Source organism: Notothenia rossii, assembly GCF_949606895.1.
Source record: "Notothenia rossii genome assembly, chromosome: 6".
In the NCBI taxonomy this organism is placed as follows: Eukaryota; Metazoa; Chordata; class Actinopteri; order Perciformes; family Nototheniidae; genus Notothenia; species Notothenia rossii.
In genome coordinates, this window is record NC_136909.1 from 24,841,497 (window position 1) to 24,863,130 (window position 21,634).

Genomic DNA, 21,634 nt, shown 5'->3' on the forward strand with positions numbered 1-21,634 from the left:
GTGTGTGTGTGTGTGTGTGTGTGTGTGTGTGTGTGTGTGTGTGTGTGTGTGTGTGTGTGTGTGTGTGTGTGTGTGTGTGTGTGTGTGTGTGTGTGTGTGTGTGTGTGTTGGTTTTAATCAAGGATTACGCATTATTTTGACCGTCTGCTCCCGCCTTATTTATCAAAGTCTTCCTCATCCTCCTTTGCCCTCAGTTTCTGATTGAGGTGAAGAACTTGCGGTCGTCCACTGTTCCACCTGATTGGGTTAAAATCAGCAGGTGAGCTCACTGTTGCAACACACATACGCACGCACACAAACACAACTGGGATGGACACACAGTCACTATCACTTGTATCCGTTTTTTTTAATTAAATGATAGTGGTATTTGCTTCTTGGTGTAGGACTAAACATAAATCACAGTTTTATTGAAACCATAATAAGTGCAATATTTGTATTGAAATATTTGTTGAAGGTCAAATATGTGTCTATATCTTTAGTGAATAAGGCATTGTGGTGCTGCAGAGATTTCAAGGTTTACTGTACATATCTTATTATACAAACTAAAAAAAAGATATCATTCATTTGGTACACTAAAAAACACACAATGATTGCTTTCATATTAAGTATATTCTTTTATGTAAATAAATATAATGATGCAAAATTTTACATTATCTGCAACATTGTGAATCATATTGCAATATCAATCCAAATAACTGCAATCCTATATTATTTCACTCCTTTTGTACAATAATGACAAGATGACATCCGTATTCAGAAAGCAACGAGCAGAGTGGAACTGATGGCTCCTATTCATTTCAATGAGAAACCGTTAACCACTCACAAATCCTTAATAAGGATCAAGCAAATGGTGGATCATTTATGTATTCAGGCAATGGTCAAATTAAATACATGGAAAATAGATTCTATGCGTTCTTTCGTTTTAGGGCAGCCCACAGCTCAAGACAAAACGGGTAACATCTGGTGTAAAAAAACTTTGTCTATGTATTTTCTAAACCCTTGCATTCTCTGCTCCTCTCTCCTCTGCAGCACCAAGGCAGTCGGCAGGTATCACTCCCCTCTCCTGGTGGAGCGCTACAAGAAGCTGCTTCAGCTCCGAGAGCAGCTGCTGCTGGACTGCCAGAAGGAGTGGACCAATTTTCTCGAGTATGACACAAAAACAGCTGAACCCAATCTCAAATGAAAAACTGTTAAAATATGTCAGTCTCTGGTTCAGAGAGAGGCCTGCACATCTCTCAGCTGGACACAATTATTTTTTCATGGTCAAGTGCATCAACAGTCTGATCAGAACATAGTATGCACTTACCTTAAATTACACTTGAAAACACTTTCTCTGTGTGTCTCTCTCTCTCTCTGCAGTCAGTTTGGGGAGCACTATCACACCATGAAAAGAGCTATTAGTCACCTAGCAACCATGGATTGTCTCTTCTCATTGGCTGAGGTGGCTAAACAAGGGGACTATTGCAGGTGATGTCCTCTCATGACGACTGTAAATACTGGTGTGAGAGATTGTATTTGTGTGTGTGTGTGTGTGTGTGTGTGTGTGTGTTTGAGTTTGTGTGTGGGACATTGTGTGTGTGTGGGTGTCCTGTGTCGTGTCCTATAGTCTCAGACAGGCTGTGTGTGGGAGTGTGCACCAGGCTCAGCAGCGTGCTCAGCCAAAACGCCAACATCTCTCCCACTCACTCACTCTCACACACACACACACACACACACACACACACACACACACACACACACACACACACACACACACACACACACACACACACACACACACACACACACATACACATACACATACACATACACACCTGCACTATGTCTTCTTCGATACATTTGGCCATCTCTAGACATGTTTTTGTGAATGTGTTTATTGCATTCAGGCCTGAGGTTTGTGAAGGTCAGCGGCAGATTATGATCAGGGATGGACGACATCCTGCGATTGACTTACTGATGGGAGACCACAACCAGTATGTGCCTAACCTCACCGAGCTACAGGTACACTAAAGGTGCCACACACACACACACACACACACACACACACACACACACACACACACACATTCGTAGTGCTTTGAACAAAGTTGAGCCAAAGCACATAGACGTTTGTTTGCTCACTAACCCATTGAGGCAGCTCTGTAACAAAGTTGTAACAGTACTCACTCACACACACATAAATGCACACTCACATACAGACTTGCATGGCACCACACACACTTCCTCGCACAGAGTGGGTGTAGGTTAATTTTGCAACAGAAGCACAAGCCAATGGGAAGTAGCCAAGCTTTTCAATCCACCCACCTCCTCAGCTGTGCAGGACAGAATGCACATATCTTATTCTGTCTCTCCCCTTGCCTTCTGTCTATGTCACTGTGGTTACTCCTCTCCTCTCCTACAGGGGGATGGCAGGAGGACTATGATAATCACAGGTCCTAATATGGGGGGTAAGAGCTCCTACATCCGGCAGGTGGCTCTGATCTGTGTGATGGCTCAGATGGGCTCCTATGTCCCGGCCTGTGAGGCCCGCCTGGGCATGCTGGACGGCGTTTACACCAGGTATGAACACAAGCAAAATCTACCTGTGAAATCTTAGGAGTTACACCTGGGTAAGGTTGATTTGGACCTTCTTGGTCACTGTTACGTTCCCTACTGGGCTAGGGGTACAAAGGGAAGTAACAAAACACAAAAATAACCGGGCGAGAGAAAAAGGAGAGGAAACTCTACTGAAGCCACAAAGTGATGTTTTAATGGACAAAAGAAAAAAGGGCTCACCAGCCAACTTGCAAAGCAAACTAAAATAAACAATACACGAAAAGGTCAACTGGAGCACATCTAACAATTCACAATAACACAGGCCTCACACAGAGACAGAGACATGATGCAGCCAGAGGAGAAGGAGAGAGAACACTGCAGCCTTCCTCAGGTCCTTTATAGAGGGCCTGATTGAGGATTGGGAGCACCTGGGGAGAGGCTGCACCTGGAGACAATCAGGCTGCACCTGGGGAGTCAGAGGGAGAGAGAGAAAGACACACACACACCCACACAAACACTACGGCACGTAACACCCCATAAAACCAAACAAGTGTTTGGCCACAGTTACCAAAAACACTCAGACTATTGGATATAAATCGTGAAAATCTCACCCACGGGACAGTACATCGGCCACCACATTCTCTGAACCCTTTAATGACGGGTGTCTACTGTTGTAGTCCTGCACAATCAGAGCCCATTGCAGGAGACGCTGATTGTGCTTGGACACGCTAGGGCAGAATATGAAGGGGTCATAACAGGTAAACACCACAATTGGCCAAAGGCTGGGTCCAACATGAATCTAACAGTCACATATTACATGATGAATAAGTCATGTTGAAATGTAATTTAGTGGGAATGCTGACACAGCATTCCCACTATCTGTTATGCTACGCACACAATTCTTTATTATTCCGCCGGGTTATATTTGCGCCACTTCTCCTCCCACATTGAACATTGCAGAAACTCCGTTTAAACATCAAAACGTTCAGCTCGGTCGGGAATCGATGGCTATTACTTTTATCATTCATAACTTTCATAATTCCAGAGATAAATCCCATAATACATCCCATTTTTAACATGGAAGTCAATGGAGAAACTCTTCAGACTTCAACAATCTTCATGCAACTTCAACTGCTAATTACTCCTTCTTCAACTGCTAACTGCTCCTTCATACTTTCACTCAGAAATCTAATTCCAACTTTAAAATGTTACACATCTGTCTGACATTATTTGTGTAACACAACTTTTAAATATGATTCTTACTTTTAGAGATATTAAACATTGTTCAGATCTTGGTAAAGAGGCCTTCTTTAGATGTTACAGTGCGTCGTTAGCTCAAATATAAACACCTGTGTCATGGAACACGATGATGTCATAACTCCAACTGACATGCTCAGAGCACCAGACTTCAGATAATGGTTAACGGTCCTGCCCTCAACAACTCTACGTCAATTATGGGGTGTCATCATATGCCGTTTCCATGGAAACGCATCCAGCCATAAAAGACGATGTCGCTATAACTCCTATGAAAATGTTCAAAAAGGGCTCAAATATCACATGTGTGCTAACAGTCCAGCCATGAAGACATCGACGGGACAGTTTTGAGATTTCTTCAAATGCCGTTGCCATGGTACACAATGCTCACCATGAAACACGGTTTTCTCAAATCTTCAGTGAAAATGCTCCAAACGGCCCAAAACTTCACAGGTTTGGTAACGATGCAGCCATCAACGCATCTAAGCGTATTATGGGATGTCATCAAATGCCGTTGGCATGGCGACAGATCATTCGCCATGAAGTTACTTCAAAAGTTTGCAGTTAAAAAATTCTGCTGCTTTTCCAAGCCTTTTTATTTTATTTTCTTCTCTTATCACACATTCAAGCCCCCAGTGTTCATGTATCATTTCAATCTAAATTATTCACTTTTTTCTTACACATTACATTTCAGCATAGCAGCTTAGCGTCAGCTTTTCAGCATAAAGCATTCCCACTAGCAATTTCTTCAGGAATTGAATTCTCTAGTTGTATCTATTAAGGCTGTCTTGGAGTGCCTTGGAAACATTCCTTATCTTAGCATCATTACAGTTCTATATTGACCAAACCTGAGTTGGTGTTTGTGGTAAAAGTGACTTTCAATTTCAAATATAAAAAACTACAAGGTTTTCCAACAACTTTGAATTCTTCCTTTGCATTAAAAATGAACTTTTAAGAAAATTCAACCGCAAAACACTGTCCCAAAAAGTTTTTGATAGATATTACAGTGAACACATTTTAATGGAACCACTTTCCTCTGAAGAACTTCTGACACAGTGTTAACTTTATTCTTATTTATTTTGATAGTTTGGTTGAATAAACTTCACTATGAATCCTTAAGCCGCTGAATTGGCTTCATGAGGCAGAGTGCATTTCACAGAAACATGATCAATGAGCAATCACTTGATGCAGCGGAACAAAAAAACAAGCACAGCCTGCTTGTATTTTCTAGATGACAAAAACATTTATGTTTATTTTTCTGGCAAGCATGTTAAAGATGAGACAATCATACATTATTAAATGCTTAGAAACAGGTTTAAACGAATATATAAAGCACATAAAGTGACACAACGAGCCACTGCATGTTTTTCATTTTACTCATAAACGGGTGCACAAACGCTCCCAGGAAGTGATGAGTTGCTGAGCTTCCAGCTTTGTCTCCGCCAACAGGAAGACCACAAAAGTGACCATGACAACGCAATTCAGATCATCTTTATTAGTGCAATTAAACAAAAATAGGTTGCTTGAGAAAACCTTAGGCCAACAAAAGAATCACACTTTTCCCCAAAACACCTCATTCACCTTGTTTCACCTTCATCGTCTGTGACAGGGTCAAGTTTATTCCTAGGACTGAGAATAATCCCTTCTAATCCCATTGTGTTCCTCCGCACACAGGAAGAGGTGTGTGAGGGAAAAAAGGATTAACAAGAGTTGTTTGACAAGGCCAGCGCTATTGTTCTCTCATAGTTCTGTACAGTGCAGCTCTCCCTATCGTAGGAACTGTGAGACAATAAGGCTTTGTTGGAGGAGGTCTTTTTTTCCCTGATGATGATTGTCCTCATTATGATGAGAGTAGCAGTTAGCTCTGCATGTAGTTTTCAGTTATAGTGAGGAACACAAGCCAATGCAATGTATGGTGTCTGTTATTCTGCTGCTGCAGCACTATGTGATTAGACCTAATGGCTTGCAGATGTGTGTAATCGTCTTTTCTGTGGGTTTGAGCATGTTCTTACGTATTAACCCAGTAGGTGCCAAAGACATGTCAGCACACCACAAGAGCGTGTGTGTTTTAAAGGTAATTAACCTAAAAGTTGGAAATCTACTAATCGTACTACATATAGTTTATCATCCTGTAACCTAGAAGTAAATATGTAGATATTCAAACTGATTCAAAATAATCAAAATCATGTCATTTGTCACAGAATAGTGGTCAAGTACTTACAAAGCCTTGCATCACATAGCACCTCAGCGACTGCCTTTCTTTTTATGTTCCAACAAGAACCCTTAGATCCTCCAATGCCCTGCTTTTAGAAATCAAGAGAGATCTTGGGAGGCTGCGTTCTGCTTTTACGGCCCTAAACTATGGAACAGCCTCCCCGTGGATCTTAGAACAGCAAACTCCCTTGAAATCTTTAAAAGCAAAATAAAAAGCTATCTTTTTAATATGGCTTTTAATTTGGGTTAACTTTCAATTCTCACTGGTATCAACAGTTCCTTCAGTGGGAAATCACATCTTTTAGTAGCATTGGGCACAAAATCTGAGAGAAAATCTGAATTGATCTGATTGGTCTGGCTGTGTTATGCCTTTTACAGTATACTGGCCATTCGATAGAAAGATTACAGGAAATAAGTGGAGACAGAGAGATCTACGAGTTACTTGCAACACAGTTCTTGAGCTAAGTATTTATGGAGGATGTTGGGTAGCTCTACTGTACATCACTAGGGTGCCCCAACTAAGGTGCTTTTAGAACAGGATATTTCAGATCAGGATATTTCTTGGGAAGAAATGTGCACAAACCAACATACTTATAGACTGGAAGTAATTATTGTCAGCTTTAGGTCGGTGTAGAGAAAAAGAGTACTTCAGAAAAGCAAAGCAGTACGTGTTTCCATGTGTGTCCATTGGTTTTTAAGTGGGGTCTATAAACATTTTAAGAGGTACATTGTCTTTCTTTTTTTACCTGGAAAAAAACAAGCATTTTAAAGAGCCAGTTAATGTCTACTGTAAAAAAGCACAGCCTCACAGAATCCACTGTCCTCGCTGCCTCTTCTCTTTCTAATTGGGCTAAGATCCTGAGGAGAATCTGTTTTGATAATAAGCACTCAATCAATTCCCACTGCTGTGTCAAGCGTGATACACGCAGCGGTGGGAATTGCTTCATCTTGTGTGTGTGAGAGTTGTTGTGTGTTTATGAGCAAGAGGGGAGACAGACATGGAGAGCCTCTGAGAGGAATAAGCAGACTTTGTGGGATGGGGGTAATGAGATGATGCGTAGGTGTCTAATAGGATGTCCTGTCGGAATTGATCCACATGATTGATTATCAATGACGATAAAGTGAATAATCTGAAGATTGGTTTTAAAGCTGTGTGGCTGCCTTCATAACTTTTTTTCCCCTGCCCACTCCTCTGCGCTACAGCACTTTTGACAAATATGCCAAACAGTGATTTTAGCATTATTTGGTGCGTACCATAGTGACCCTGCTGTGTGTGTTTTCTGGCGGAGGACTGAAACATGTATATGTGCAGGTATGCAGTGTGTGTGTGTGTGTGTGTGTTTTATTGTGTGTATGTGTGTGTGTTTTATTGTGTGTATTGAGTCCTGAAGGTTATAGAGCAGATTCTTCCATCCCTTCATGGTTGTTATGGAAACAGCTAAAGGAAACTGTAAAACTGTGAAAAGGACCTTTAACGACCGTGGACTCGCAGCAGTGATTATACCGTGTGTTTCTTGAGGATTTTAAAAGTTCCCCGCCCATCAAAAATGCAATGAGAATTTATTTTTCAGAAATGTGGCTTAAATTAAAAAAAGGACCTGAGGGTTTTTTGCCAAGGGTCTTGAGATCCAGACCTCGGTGGGTGTTGTAGAGTTTTTGGAAATGTTGCATCCAAAATCCACTTGTTCCTCAGAGCTTTTGATCCAAACACTAATGGCACATTTCCAGTACAGCGGGTAGCCCCGTTTAAGCGTCCTTAATCGTCCTCAAGCGGCCAGGACAGTTTTTGGTGGCCTTTCCATATAGCGTAGCACCGGCTAGCGGGTACTTTTCCCCTCTTATTCCGGCCCCATAAAATCGTGGATCTATCAGGCCAGGGCCAGGGCTGAACTAGTGACGTCAACACTCTCGACTGCTGATTGGCTTCTGCAGATCGTCTTGCTATACGCAGCCTACTTTGAAACATCACTTTCCTGCTTGCTGTGATCACTTTCCTTCTTGCTGTGATAACAAGCCACACACCAAGAAACAAGTAAACGATCGCTTCCACATCCTCTATTGTTTTGTGAGTTGTGTCGCATTGAAGATGACGCCACTGCAGTTTTACCCAGCGTCGCTCTGCCCAAAAAGCCCGCCAAAAAGCCTACACTGCGTTGCTACCCCAGGTCCTAAACTGTAATGGAAATGCGCCACGACCTCGGACGGCCAGCGAGGCAGCCCGAGGCCTGAGCGAGGACGCTTAAACGGGGCTACCCCGCTGCAGTGGAAATGTGCCATTATATGATGGACCAACTAATTACTTAGATTTTCTTGCTGCAGAGATCAATTTAATGTTTTTTATGTAGCATTATTCTTTATTTGGATTTCCTTTATCTCTCTATATCTGGTTGCTAGTCCTCTGGTGTTCCCATGAAATAAAGAAAAACTGCACTTTTAAATCACACGGCATCAGTGGAGCAACAAAGGTAAAGCAAATTAAACAGACATAAAAAACAAGTGAGTTTAAAGTGACTCTGCGAATCAAATAGCCTCAGTACTGACGGTAAACAACAAACAGTGGCATATATATGTTTCTGATAATATTGACCTCAGTTTAAAATGAAGTTCAAAAATAACATATTAAACAGAATTATTTATTTGCATTCGAAGAAATGTATCAATGGGAAGCCTTCTTTCTCTAGATTAAACTGGAGGAAATGCAGAAGGGTGAGAAGGGTTGTGAGGCCAACACTGAACAGGATGCAAATCCTCTAAGTATCAGCTGTTCCTTCTAACATTTGATTTTGAAGGTTGTGTCATGTTTGTAAAAGTGAGTTTGACGTTGTGTTGTGGCTTTTTGTTTTGATTGAACACATTGGAGTGTTATTCTGGTCAATCGGAGCAACAAGAGAAACCAGGGCCAGAAAAACACTTGAAATGTGGCTGACAAGGTTTTGTTGTGACGTGATGATAAATGGACTCTATTTTCAGAAACAGTGTATTTGGCGGGAAGGCAGGACTCAATGCAGAGCAGCAGGACGCCCAGCTGGTGGAGCGAGTGTGTGTTTTTGCTGTACATCCGCTCATCAGAGGACGCACAGAGTGTGTGAACAGAGCTCTTCCTTTTCATCTCACTCTGTCCGTCCTTCCTGCGACGTAGTTTAGATCTGATTGTAATAATTTCCCCTGACACACACGCACTATAAATTGGCTGATGAAATGCAGCAGCATGTGTGCCATGCCCCCCTCCTGTGTGGTGTGTGATGTAACCATGGTAATGTAAGTTCTGCAGGCTCCTGTCGGTAGTTCATTGATAATATGGCACTATATTCAAGGACAAACAGGACAGGAAAGACAGATTTAGAGGTGAGAAAAGCTGACTGGCAGATAGATTTGGCATCTGTGCTCCAGCTGGAGTCCTTGCTCTGTCAGACAGTCTGTATCTGTGGAAGAGCTCTCAAACGGGCTCTGAGGCTTGTGAAGAATTCAACATGTTGTCGTATCTCTGTAATCGGTAAATCTCCACTGACATTTGTAATCGACAGGTGGCAACGTCAATAATGTTCAAGGTTGTGTTATTCCACAGTAGGAGTCTTTTTGATTTTCAGTCATCAGACATAAATTACCGCTCAGGCGACAGTGTAACAGCATCTACCATAATTGTATCTAAAATGAGTTTATCAATACATGCATTTAGGGATGTCTAATACATGTATTTAATGTGTTGCTTCTCATAGCTGGGCCTAACGCAATACATTTTTTGTATATATGTTTATACTTTTATTTTTTAAAGGCCACTATAGCTATAAAATGCTCATGATGACTCAACAGATTATTGGTTTTCTGTTAAGCTATTATGGACTAATGATGATGGTTTGAGTGATGGCATGCTCTTCCTGTGGTCACTTTATATTTACATGTATTTTATTTTATTTGTGTACCTGACTGAATAACCTGGCTCAATCTGAGTACACTGAAATGTGTAACCAATGTCACTTATTTAGAATTTAAGGAATTGCGAAGTAGACTTGATTCTTTATCCTGGTTTTTCTTCTTTGTTTTGGTATACAAAAATAACCTACGGTTCTATTTCGTATATGGCTTCGCCCTCTAAGGCTATCGCTATTGGGTAATCCCCCTGCGCACCCGCGCAGCACTGAAACACTTGTAGTCCACGCCCACCCGCAAGGTGGGCCCCACACTCTGGCTTCCTTCCGGTATAAATAGGAAGGAGGCCCGACAATCTGCTCCCTCTTTTCTTCAGCAAACCACGGCAGTTACTGATGCACAGAACCATTAAACATCACGAAATTGTCCGTCATGTGGCTCAGGATATATCATGAGCTATGACCAGCACGCAATGTGCGAATCCTGCCTGGGGCCAGAGCACGCTGACGCGGCTCTCAGCCAGCAGGTCGCTTGCTCACATTGTGCCCGTCTCCCATCAGCCGACAGGAAGCGAAGAGCAGACGCTCTAGCTGCTGCGGCCGACGAGGACGATTGGCCCGTCCAGGAGCAAGTTGACGGCAGCATGTCCCTGAAGCCGAGTGCCGGGCAGGAGTCGGACGACTCCTACCCCGTCTCCCTCCATGGTTCACCGTGCGGTTCTCCCCTCCCTCCTCTCCCCCGAACGGGGGAGACAGAGTCGGAGCAAGGGGCTGGTTTGGCGGCCGAGCACGCGGTCCCCTTCTCCGTCGCCACAGGACGGCGCCCTACGTTGAGCTCCCCAGTATGTGTATGTCGCCCGCCAGGCCGACCGGGTGCAACAGTGTGCCTTTCAGGCGGCGGCGAATATCATCGCGCTGCTCTCCAACTCGGTGGTGACACTGGTAGAGCGGTCCACCACCGAGGCAGAGGAAATCAGCAAGGCGTCCAGCACGGCGCTCACTCTGTGCGCGTCCGTCGCTGTCTCCCAGGCGAGGATTTCCGCGTGGGTGACACAGATCCAGCGCCACCTGCAGCAGGCGTATGTTACGGAGACGGCCAGAAAAGTGCTACTGGACGCTCCAATCAGCCCGTACGGGCTGTTCGGACCCCAGTTCCACGCCATGGTGGAGTCCATGAAGACGGCCGCGGAACAGGCGGACGGCATTCGCCAGCATGTCAGCTGACTCCAGCCTGCTGAGCGCTCACAGCGGCAGCAGCGCCCGCAGCAGTCGCGGCATCCACGCCGGCCACAGGAGGCCGCAAGCGGAGAGACGCCCACAGCAACCGCCTCTGCGTCAGACTCGCCCTTCGGCGGCTGCAGGGGCTCCGTCCCACGTCTCCGCTCCCCCGCCACCCCAGAGACAGGGTCTCCCGGCGGCGAGTCAAAGGGGAGTGAGGCTCCCCCGCTCCTGGTCTGCTCCGCGAGAGCCTCCGAGGAAGCAGAGCCGGTAATTAAGCCGGCTGCCACTAATCTGTTTATTAAGTAGACAGCAGGTCCCCCTGCAGAAGCCTGCTGGTTTTAACCCATCGGTTAATAACCTGCAGAGCTCGCGGCATTCCTCCGTCCGAGATACGCCTCCTACACACGTTCATAATAACCCATGAGCTCCGTTATAACGCCTCATGTGGACAGCACTGCACACACCTCCACTCATCCCCTGAGCGTGTACACGCCTCATGATGACAGCCGGAGTGAAACGCAGCGTGTGGAGGCTTCCTCGCAGCCCTTTCGCCTCACGGGCAGCGGCGGCGATGGCAATGGCGTGGCTCGTCACCATGACGACCAGCACAGCACATCACAGAGAAGCCAGAACGGGGAATGAGCAGTATTCCAGGCTGAGTGCCCCCAGCGGCAGCGCCACGGCGCCTAGGGCTTGCTGCAGAAGCCTGGTGGTTTTAACCTATCGGTTAATAAACTGCAGAGCTCGCTAATTAAGCCGGCTGCCACTAATCTGTTGATTAAGTAGACAGCAGGGCTCGCTGCACAAGCCTGCCGGTTTTAACCTTGGTTAATAACCTGCAGAGCTCGCGGCATTCCTTTGTCCGAGATACGCCTCCTACACACGGTCATAATAAACCCATGAGCGCCGTTAACGCCTCATGTGGGCAGCACTGCACACACCTCCATCCATCCCCTGAGCGTGTACGCGCCTCATGATGAGAGTTGGAGTGAGACGCAGCGTGTGGAGGCCCCCTCGCAGCCCTTTCGGTCCAAGCACACCTTGGGTTGCCTCACGGGCAGCGGCGCAGAGGCTCTGGCGTGGCGTGGCTCGTCACCATGACGACCAAAAACACATCTCGAGCATGTGCGCCCGCTCTCAGAGTTTTTCTCAGAGTGGCAGCGCGTGTGTCTGATGGACAGATGGATGAGCAGGCTGATCAGCAGAGGATACGTCCTGCAGTTCGCCTCTCCCCCCCCCCCCCCCCCACAGTTCAATGGGATACAGGAAACACTCCTGTTATCCCAGAAGCTATTTCTTGCGCTCCAATCCGAGCTGCTGGAACTCCTGTTGAAAGAGGATATTTCAAGGGTTCCTCAAAGGGAGGAAAATTAGGGGTTTTCACTCCCGTTATATTTCTAATCCCGAAAAAGACTGGGGGAATGAAACATCCTCAATCTGTCAGTATTCCACATGCCGACGATCAAACAGGTGCTGGAATGTTTTCACCAGGACGACTGGTTCACTTCCACCTGAAGGATGCATACTTCCACGTACCCATCATCCCAAAACACAGGAAATTCCTGCGTTTTCTCATTTCAGGGAATATCAGACCAGACAATCGTCTGCCGTTCGGATATTTCCTGGCTCCTCGCATTTTTGTGTAGAGAAGGCTGTAGCCACTACACAGAGGAGGGATGAGAGTGTGGTTTTCTCTGGACGACCTGCTATTTGCTGGCTCGCTCCAGAGAGGAGGTCGCTTTACAGACGGTACATCTCGTATCGCACCTTTCAAAGCCTGGTTTTCATAATAAATTGGAAGAAGAGCTGTCCTCTTCCCTCTCAGACAATCGTTTATCTGGGAGTGGAATTAAACTCAGCCAGCATGAGAGCGCGGCTCTCGCGGCAGCGAGTGGAGGAACTGACAGCTCTCCTCCGGCGTGTCACAACCCACACAGCCCTCTCCGTGACGCAGCTGCTCTGCGTTGGCGTCAGCTGGTCACGTGATGATACCCCTGGGTCTCTTCCAACAGGGGGACTCCAGAGGTGGTTCATTCGCTGCAGAAGCCTGCTGTTTTTAACCTATTGGTTTATAAACTGCAGAGCTCGCGGTATTCCTCTGTCCCAGATATGCCTCCTACACACGGTCATAATAATCCACGAGCACCGTTATAACGCCTCGTGTGGACAGCATGCACACACCTCTCATCCCCTGGGCGTGTACGCGCCTCATGATGAGAGACGGAGTGAAATGCAGCGTGTGGAAACTCCCTCGCAGCCCTTTTGCCTCACGGGCAGCGGCGGTGATGGCGTGGCTCGTCACCATGACGACCATTACGGCACATCACAGAGAAGCCTCTCCCCCCCAGCAGTTCCATGGGATACAAGAAACACTCCTGTCATCCCAGGAATAGTGTCTTGCGCGGTTTTTACTCCGCAATTTTTCTACATCTCTGAAAAAAAACGGGGGAGTCGCCCCGTTGCTGTACAATCAATGTGTTGATTCGCACAGACAACAGGCCACGGCTATGGAAGCAGCTTACCTCAATCGCCAGGGAGGAGTACGATCTGCGCAGCTTCTGAACTTAGCCAGGCGGCTGCTGTTCTGGGCGCGCACACACGTTGCTCTCATCAGAGCAATGTATATTCCCGGCGAATTTAACAGAGGGGCTCACAGAGCGCAGCAGCCGTGTTATGCGAGGAGTACGGAGACTCAGACCTGTGTCACGCGCACTGGCGCCTCAGTGGGATTTGGCTTTGGTGTTAGGCGCACTAAAGCAAAGCCCCATTTGAACCTTTAGACCAGGTTACCCTTAAACTGTTGTCAGCCAAAGTAGTGATTGAGTCTGCTCTCTCTGTGGCTCCGTCATGCCTCCGGATCCAAGGAGATGGCAGTTCAGCTGTTTTACGCCCTAACCCGGCTTTTATGCCAAAGGTCATCACAAGCTCGTTAGAGTCATGAGTAATCACCTTGGATGGCTTCTTTCCCCCTCCTCACAGGTCGGAGGAAGAAGCCGCGTCTCATCTCCTCTGTCCTGTGCGCGCGCTGTCTTGCTAGTGGCGCGCACGGCTGCCTTGCGCCTTGCTCAGCGCCTGTTTGTGCACTATAGAGAACGCTCGTTCGGGCAGCCTCTGTCTGCACAACGGCTGTCACACTGGCTGTGTGAAGCTGTGTCACAGGCTTATGTCTCCTCATGGGGTGGATCGCCCAGAGAACATCAATGCGCACTCCGCCAGAGGAATTTTCCTTCTCCACGGCTTTGCACGGAGGAATGTCAGTGGAAGATATTTGACCTGCTGCATCTTGGTCTTCCCCCTGTTCATTTATTAAATTGTATTTGAGGGATGTCTCCCATTCCTCTCTGACACACCCTGTACGGAGTGTCTTGTCAGAGTGAGTGACGTCAGGGATCCAGCTGTGCGCCTCTCTCCTACCTCTCGGAACGCGGAGAGCGGCCCTTTTTCCCTCTTATGAGAGGGATGTTTCCTTTTTTTCCTCTTGATACATTTTTGGTAGGGAGTGTCTTGTCAGAATGAGTGACGTCAGGGATCCAGCTAGGCGCTCTCCTGCCTGTCTGCACGCAGAGAGCTGCTGTTCCCCCTCTTTTTGTCACTGGACAAAGTATGACCTTCGTCTCTACTTTTCATAGCGGCAGGTATGTATTGTTCCCAGCCTTCGTCCCCTCATGGAAAATATTCATGTAATGCTATATTCCAGTGACGGTGATGCGCCATTACGCATGGCACAACAGGCATGGGGTGTTATTGAGCAGATGTGTCTGTGCTTCTAGTGCCGGGCGGACCCAGTGGGGCGCAGACTAGATCATGCTTCGCCCTTAACCCAATAGCGATAGCCTTAGAGGGCGAAGCCATATACGAAATAGAACTGAGGTTACCTACTGTAAGCCCAGCTTCTATGAGTAAATAGCGCAGCCTTCTAGGCGCTGGGCGCCACTGGCTCTACGAATAGCTGAAGAAAAGTTATTTGATATGGGAGCAGATTGTCGGGCCTCCTTCCTATTTATACCGGAAGGAGGCCCGAGGATGGGGCCCACCTTGCGGGTGGGCGTGGACTACAAGTGTTTCAGTGCTGCGCGGGTGCGCAGGGGGATTACCCAATAGCGATAGCCTTAGAGGGCTGCGCCATTTACTCATAGAAGCTGGGGTTACAGTAGGTAACCTCAGTTGTAGTAGTTACTCTTTGTCACTTTTTTCACACCCGTCCTTTTCAATTTCCCTTTTTCTTACAACTTCGATAGTTTAGGAGGAAGAGGAGGAGGAGCAGCAGCTTCAGGGATTGAAAGATTGTGTGATCTGATCTCAGCATCATAACCTGTTACCCTTCGACTGTTTTCTGATCTCTGATCTATGTCTTGGTGTGTTTATTAGGATGGGGGCTTCAGACAACATCTACAAAGGCCGAAGTACATTCATGGAAGAGTTGACTGAAGCCTCAGAGATCATTTCTCGTGCAACCGACCGTTCATTGGTGATCCTTGATGAGCTGGGACGGGGCACGAGCACTCATGACGGTATTGCCATCGCCTATGCCACCTTGGAGTACTTCATCAGAGATGTAAGTTTGTGTTTGTTTGAATGGATTCTTTTTACTGATGTCATGGTCATACACACAGATTTAAATATTGTAAGAAGCGAAGAAAAGGAATGAGAGGGAAGACACAGAGGACATCTGGGTTACATTGTGGTGCCCGAAATGAAAAAATAATGTGAAATACTCCCTGTTGTCATACAAACACATACTGTATTCATCCGCCTGATTTGTTGGATCTCAACGCAAGCCCAATTAACCATTGAGCTGATGGCCTCGAGGTGTGTGTATGTGTGTCCATGCAACTGTTTGATAGTATGTGGCTGTGTGCTCTGCAGTATGCAGTGATCGTTTGTTCTCATAGAGAAATACGAGGCTCCAGAGAGGCCTTTAGCAGCAGAGCAGCTCTTGAGAGCAGAGGAGGCTTGATCTATAATGTTAATATTCTGGGGGAGAGAGAGAGAGAGAGAGAGAGAGAGAGAGAGAGAGAGAGAGAGAGAGAGAGAGAGAGAGAGAGAGAGAGAGAGAGAGAGAGAGAGAGAGAGAGAGAGAGAGAGAGAGAGAGAGAGAGAGAGAGAGAGAGAGAGAGAGAGAGAGAGAGAGAGAGAGAGAGAGAGAGAGAGAGAGAGAGAGAGAGAGAGAGAGAGAGAGAGAGAGAGAGAGAGAGAGAGATTCATTCACACATTCAAGACCGATGACGGGTTGTCCAATCTTCATCTTTGCACTCTCAAGGGATCATATGTGTCCGTAGGCGTTGGTGCCTTTTGCTAATGATATGTTTCCTGCTTATTTTTGTCAGCCATTGTTAAAATGTTGAGTTCAAAAATCAGTATTGTCCAATTTTAGCAATCGAAGCCAAAGAGAAGAGAGCAAAAGGTGCTGAGGTTTCAGTATTTTACGAGAGAGGCTGGGTGTTCTGTTGGGATTATAAATCCTGCACAGTCAAATGTGTTGCAAAATGTTGCACATCTCCATATTGACAAAACAGATAAGTAGTATCCCCAGAAAAGGGGGGTGCTTGTGTCATTGAAGGGGTTATTAGTACCCACATTGGAAATTCAATCATTGTTGACTTGCAGTAGTTGTTGGTGCCAATTTATATTAAACAAACAATGAAATACTGTACGCAACGCATAGAGCACTCATTATTACAGTTTGACTTGCGTTGTGTGCTTGAGGTTGTGGCATCAATTAGGGCACACAGCTGTTCATTTTCTAAGCTGGTAACAGCTGTAAAGTATAATCTACATACAAATAAGGCGTCCTCTTTGTTTTATGGTATGTTTTCCAAGGTAATCCTATTTGTATCAACATAATCAGTGAACATAAATTGCAGATGTATACTTTAATTTCCACATATTACTACATAGTTCTACAATATATAACAACAATAAACATGTTAAAAATATGTTCATACAGTATACAGTAGTGATAAGATTTATATTAAAGCTGAAAACAGGATTGTTTCTCAAAATGTACAGTGTAATACAGTAAGGATGCCATTATTATGCTAGCTATACTTAAAATAAAAATAAATCCTTTAAATACATGTAATATCAATTGTGACAAATGTATTTAAAACTGCAATTCATATTTTTAATATTGGACTTGTAGACTCCCTATGTTGCTCTTTATTTGCGTGATATGAATACAGACAGTTTGCTAATGTTAACAACAGGGACGTGCACAGGTACGGGCTAATGTTGCCCGGGAAACGGCCCGTTCGGCCTTTTTGGCTGACCTGTCCCTCTGGAGAGAGCAAGAGTTTATTTTATTTTTTTCTGTTTTTCTGTCATCATGATAAGCCCAGTATTGTAGCGTCTCGCTGTGGGAAACACACTTTGTCAGCGCTGTCATCTGCCGGTGTGTTAAGACCACCTCAGTGTCGGATTTTCCTTTTGGAAACTTGATTTTGAGTTGTCTCATGGCAGTTAGGGTATAAGGGACAAACCAGGGGACTTTACTTCCTCTTGATACCGTCGGTTATTTACAAAAGAACACATAAATATAGCCTACTTGTTGTTATTGTGCTTCTGTCTTTCTGTGTCCTTTCATCTGTAAACTCCCTCAACGGGGCCGCTCGCTCTCTTTTCTTGATCGCCCTCTCACGGGTGAACAGTTCACTGCCCCGCTTCATTGTAGGATTTCTGCCATGTCTCTACCACTTCAGTTTGACCATCTCTGTTACTAAGTTATGGAATACTAAATAAATAAGTAATTGTACCTTACTCATAAAGAATGATAAGAATAAGAATAATGCGTATTGAACTGGTTTCATTAACAAGTGAGTTTATTTAAGGTAATTAGTTAGAAGCCCTATTTTATCAGTACAACACACAGCACAGCAGTTACAATGGTCTGGTCAAACTACATTAGAACAGAATTGTCCTCATGTTGTCTTTAATAGTTACTAACATTAGGCATTTTAATGAGATATGGACCGCAAAACAAAAAATGTCCCTGGTTTTCATTTTTAAAATCAAGTCACCGAATGCAAGTAGTCGCCTTAGCTTATTTTGTTATGAGATGGGAATTACTGTTCAATTTAGTTGATGTAATAATCGTTTGGTTTCTTTTACATTAAAAACAACAAATTACAATTTTCAAAAGGTCTTATGTTTTTTATCGGGGGGAGGCCCTTTTTCCAGTTTAGAGCAATAGCCCCTCCAAATGTCTGTGCACGTCCCTGGTTAACAACATCCACTTTAAAGGGGAGGTTGTGCATTTAGCCTTTTAAGATTCCCTCAAGTGGCCTGACATTCCTTTACTGTAGCTTTAAAACTTGAATCAGGATAAAATAAAATAAGAGTTTTGCATATCTGCCAAGCTGGACACCAATGCCGATATATCAGTTAAATCCACCTATGGATTGCAGTCTGCAAGCCGCACATAACAAAAGAAAAACATGCTTACAAATGTAGTTGTAAAGAGGTCTAGTGTTCTTTACAGCTGTGTGTGAGCCCTCCAGGTTGTAGCTTCTCTGGGGAAAAGGATTTATCAACTCCCATGTTCCACCTTGACCTTGGTGAACATTACATTTTGCACTTTAGGAACTTTGTTTTCCTGGCTGTAGTAAATAAGCACCTCACCAGCTATTGTAACGGCTGATGATGCACAAACCGTTGATCCTCAGTTTGGGGCGTCCTGTAGTGGGAGGATGAGCCCCAGGGTGCAGCTCCCCCTTTGGTCCTCACTGTCAGATCCCATTGATGTCATTTTACCACTAGAATATCCTTACTTTCTCACTGATGCCTTCAGGGTAATTTTCAAGCTGTATCCAATCTCTGACAGCTGGAATTTGTTTATTTTCTGTTTTCCAAAGTCTTAGTCAAAAAGCTCTAAATTGCCCTGAGGTTCCCCTTGTTCAAATATAGATGAATAAACATGTATCTTTGAAAACTCCTTCCAGTGATTTGCCAGTTCCGCATTAATCTTAGGACAGAATCTCAGGGGTTATGTAATCCTGCTGGAAAACATAGAACGCAAATGTGTAAGTAGCAACTAATGCAGCAGGCAGCTGCTGCAGGAAGGAGCTCTCTAACTACCTGTTGTATAACACCATTGATTTGTTAGAAAAGCCTTGCTATAAAGAAAGACACAAACAAGAAGTTATGCTTTGCAGCAAAAGGCCTTTTCAGTACGGGCAGACCTGCAGAGTCTGTAATGCTCTCTCCTCCTCCTCCTCCTCCTCCTCCTCCTCCTCCTCCTCCTCCTCCTCCTCCTTTCCGGACTCAACTGCTCACGTCAAAAGTCAGACTACTCCTCCTTTGACTCGGTTGTTATAGTTACACACCTTTCCCTGTCCCCTAGCACTCACCTGAGAGGTAGTTAAGAATGTAGATGGGTTTCATAACACCACTCAATAAAAGAGACAGCCTTGACGCAGGAAGAGAAAAAGAAACAGAAAAGCAGAGAAGAGACGATCACGAAAAAACAGGAGCTGCTTCTGTCAGAAGTTGCTGGGTTTTAATGTGAAATCGATATGGGTCAGCACACGGTTTGTTGCTTCAGTACGTGTTTCATTCTCATTCTAGCCGTGATGTTACCTCATACTGTCCTCTTCTTTAGCCATTACTCACTCTCAGACTCACTTGGACTCTCACTTTTATTCACGCCAACAGCAGGTCCTGCCGTTAGCTTCACACAGAGCTCATCACTACGCATCGCTCTCTACTTGTACAATGACTCAGGCCTGAAGGTGACTGCAATAACATTGTAATGCTGCACTGTATAAACAAGCAGAATCAGGCCCAGCTTTACACTTGCCTCACAGGAGAACTTGTACTCGCTAAAACGTACTTTTGGTTGCACACTAATGGGTGCATTTTCAGTAGGATGTTTCGCTCCGTGTGGGCGTTAATGGTCTGTTATGCTCACCCTGATGCACAGAGCTCCTAAGAAGACCCACGTGTGCTCCACTGCACTCTGCACTGCTCCGTTTCTGCACTGTTATACATACTGCACATGGGAGAGATACTTGTCAGTTTGCTTTCAATTCGTTGTGATTTCATTGCTTTGTATTTTTCAGCTCTTGCATGTTCAATGGTGAGAATTGTGTTTCTCCATTGCATGCCAAACATGGTTTGGAGTGTGTGGGTGGGGACCACAGACAAGGATATAATAGAATCAAAATGGGAAAAGTTACAAGATGATACAAGAAATATATTTTCTACCACCGGTTTATACTTCTATGATTGAACTCAAATCTTAAAATACTGGATAATTTAAGCCCTTATCATTGCACCCAGGATATTACATTACATTACATTACATTGCATTTAGCTGACGCTTTTAACCAAAGCGACTTACAATAAGTGCGTTCGACCAAGAAGATACAAACTTGAAGAAAACAGAATCATATAAGTACATCAGGTTTCATAGAGCCAAAATATTTCAAGTGCTACTCAACTTTAGATAAGCCAGTCCTTTATTAGTATATAAGTGCTTTGTTAATAGTTCTATCGCTCGAAGTGGAGTCGAAAGAGATGAGTTTTCATTCTGCGCCGGAAGATGTGTAAGCTTTCTGCTGTCCTGATTTCAATGGGGAGCTCATTCCACCATTTTGGAGCCAGGATAGCAAACCCAAGTGTTTTTGCTGATGGGAACTTGGGTCCCCCTCGCAGTGCGGGTGCAGCGAGCTGTTTGGCTGATGCAGAGCGGAGTGCACGTGCTGGGGTGTACGGTTTAACCATGTCCTGGATGTAGGAAGGGCCAGATCCATTCGCAGCATGGTACGCAAGTACCATTGTCTTGAAGTGGATTCTAGCAGTTACTGGAAGCCAGTGAAGGGAGCGGAGGAGCGGCGTGGTGTGGGAGAATTTTGGAAGGTTGAAGACCAGACGAGCAGCTAGATATATTTCTAATCAAATAGAAGACTTAATATAACCTAAAGAAATGTTTAGCACTTATGCACCCATCATTGACCCTTACTCAAATAAGCTAAGCCACTTAGAAAAGAGGATTAAGTCTCAGTCAAGGTCAGTGACATACATGCAGGCATCAATTCCATCAAATCTCTTCCTGTCACACACTCACACAGCACCTTGGTAAGAGCCTTGTTAGTTGTGAGGTGAGAACACAAAGGGTCTCTACTTGAGTCAGAATTGGATTTGTTTCTAACAGGATAGAGAGAAGTAACAAGACAGAAACACAGCAAGATTGGAGTTGACAACTGCAGCCTCTGGATCAGATTTTTCGAGTGGAAGCAAACCTGTGTCTTGAACAACATATCTCTACAGGTGTACAGCGAAACAGACATCAATTTGGAGCTGATAATCAGAGGCATATAGGAGAGGAAGAGGTAGGCAAAGTGACAAGATACAGAGAAAGTGTTATCCGTCGGCTTGTGACCGAGAAACCTGAGATGCTGTTTTGTCTGAACCTTCGTGTCCAGTGAGCTGAACACACACCCTGTCTCTTCTGGACTCAGCCTCCTTTATGTTTGAGCGCTCCAAGCATTCCTCTATCTGTTTATAAACATGTAGAACATTTTAGCTTACATTAGGAGTGGATATTT

The 21,634-nt window shown here is 45.0% G+C and overlaps 1 protein-coding gene across 1 annotated transcript in view; it reads left to right on the forward strand.

Moving 5' to 3' along the window:
• msh3 (mutS homolog 3 (E. coli)) overlaps positions 1-21,634 on the forward strand; it is a 53,561-nt gene that overhangs the window by 20,737 nt on the left and 11,190 nt on the right. Inside the window, exons 16-21 of the mRNA XM_079689488.1 lie at positions 195-259; positions 1,030-1,146; positions 1,360-1,467; positions 1,887-2,001; positions 2,402-2,559; positions 15,459-15,645. Coding sequence (XP_079545614.1) covers positions 195-259; positions 1,030-1,146; positions 1,360-1,467; positions 1,887-2,001; positions 2,402-2,559; positions 15,459-15,645 — 750 coding nt within the window. The remainder of the gene's footprint in view (positions 1-194; positions 260-1,029; positions 1,147-1,359; positions 1,468-1,886; positions 2,002-2,401; positions 2,560-15,458; positions 15,646-21,634) is intronic.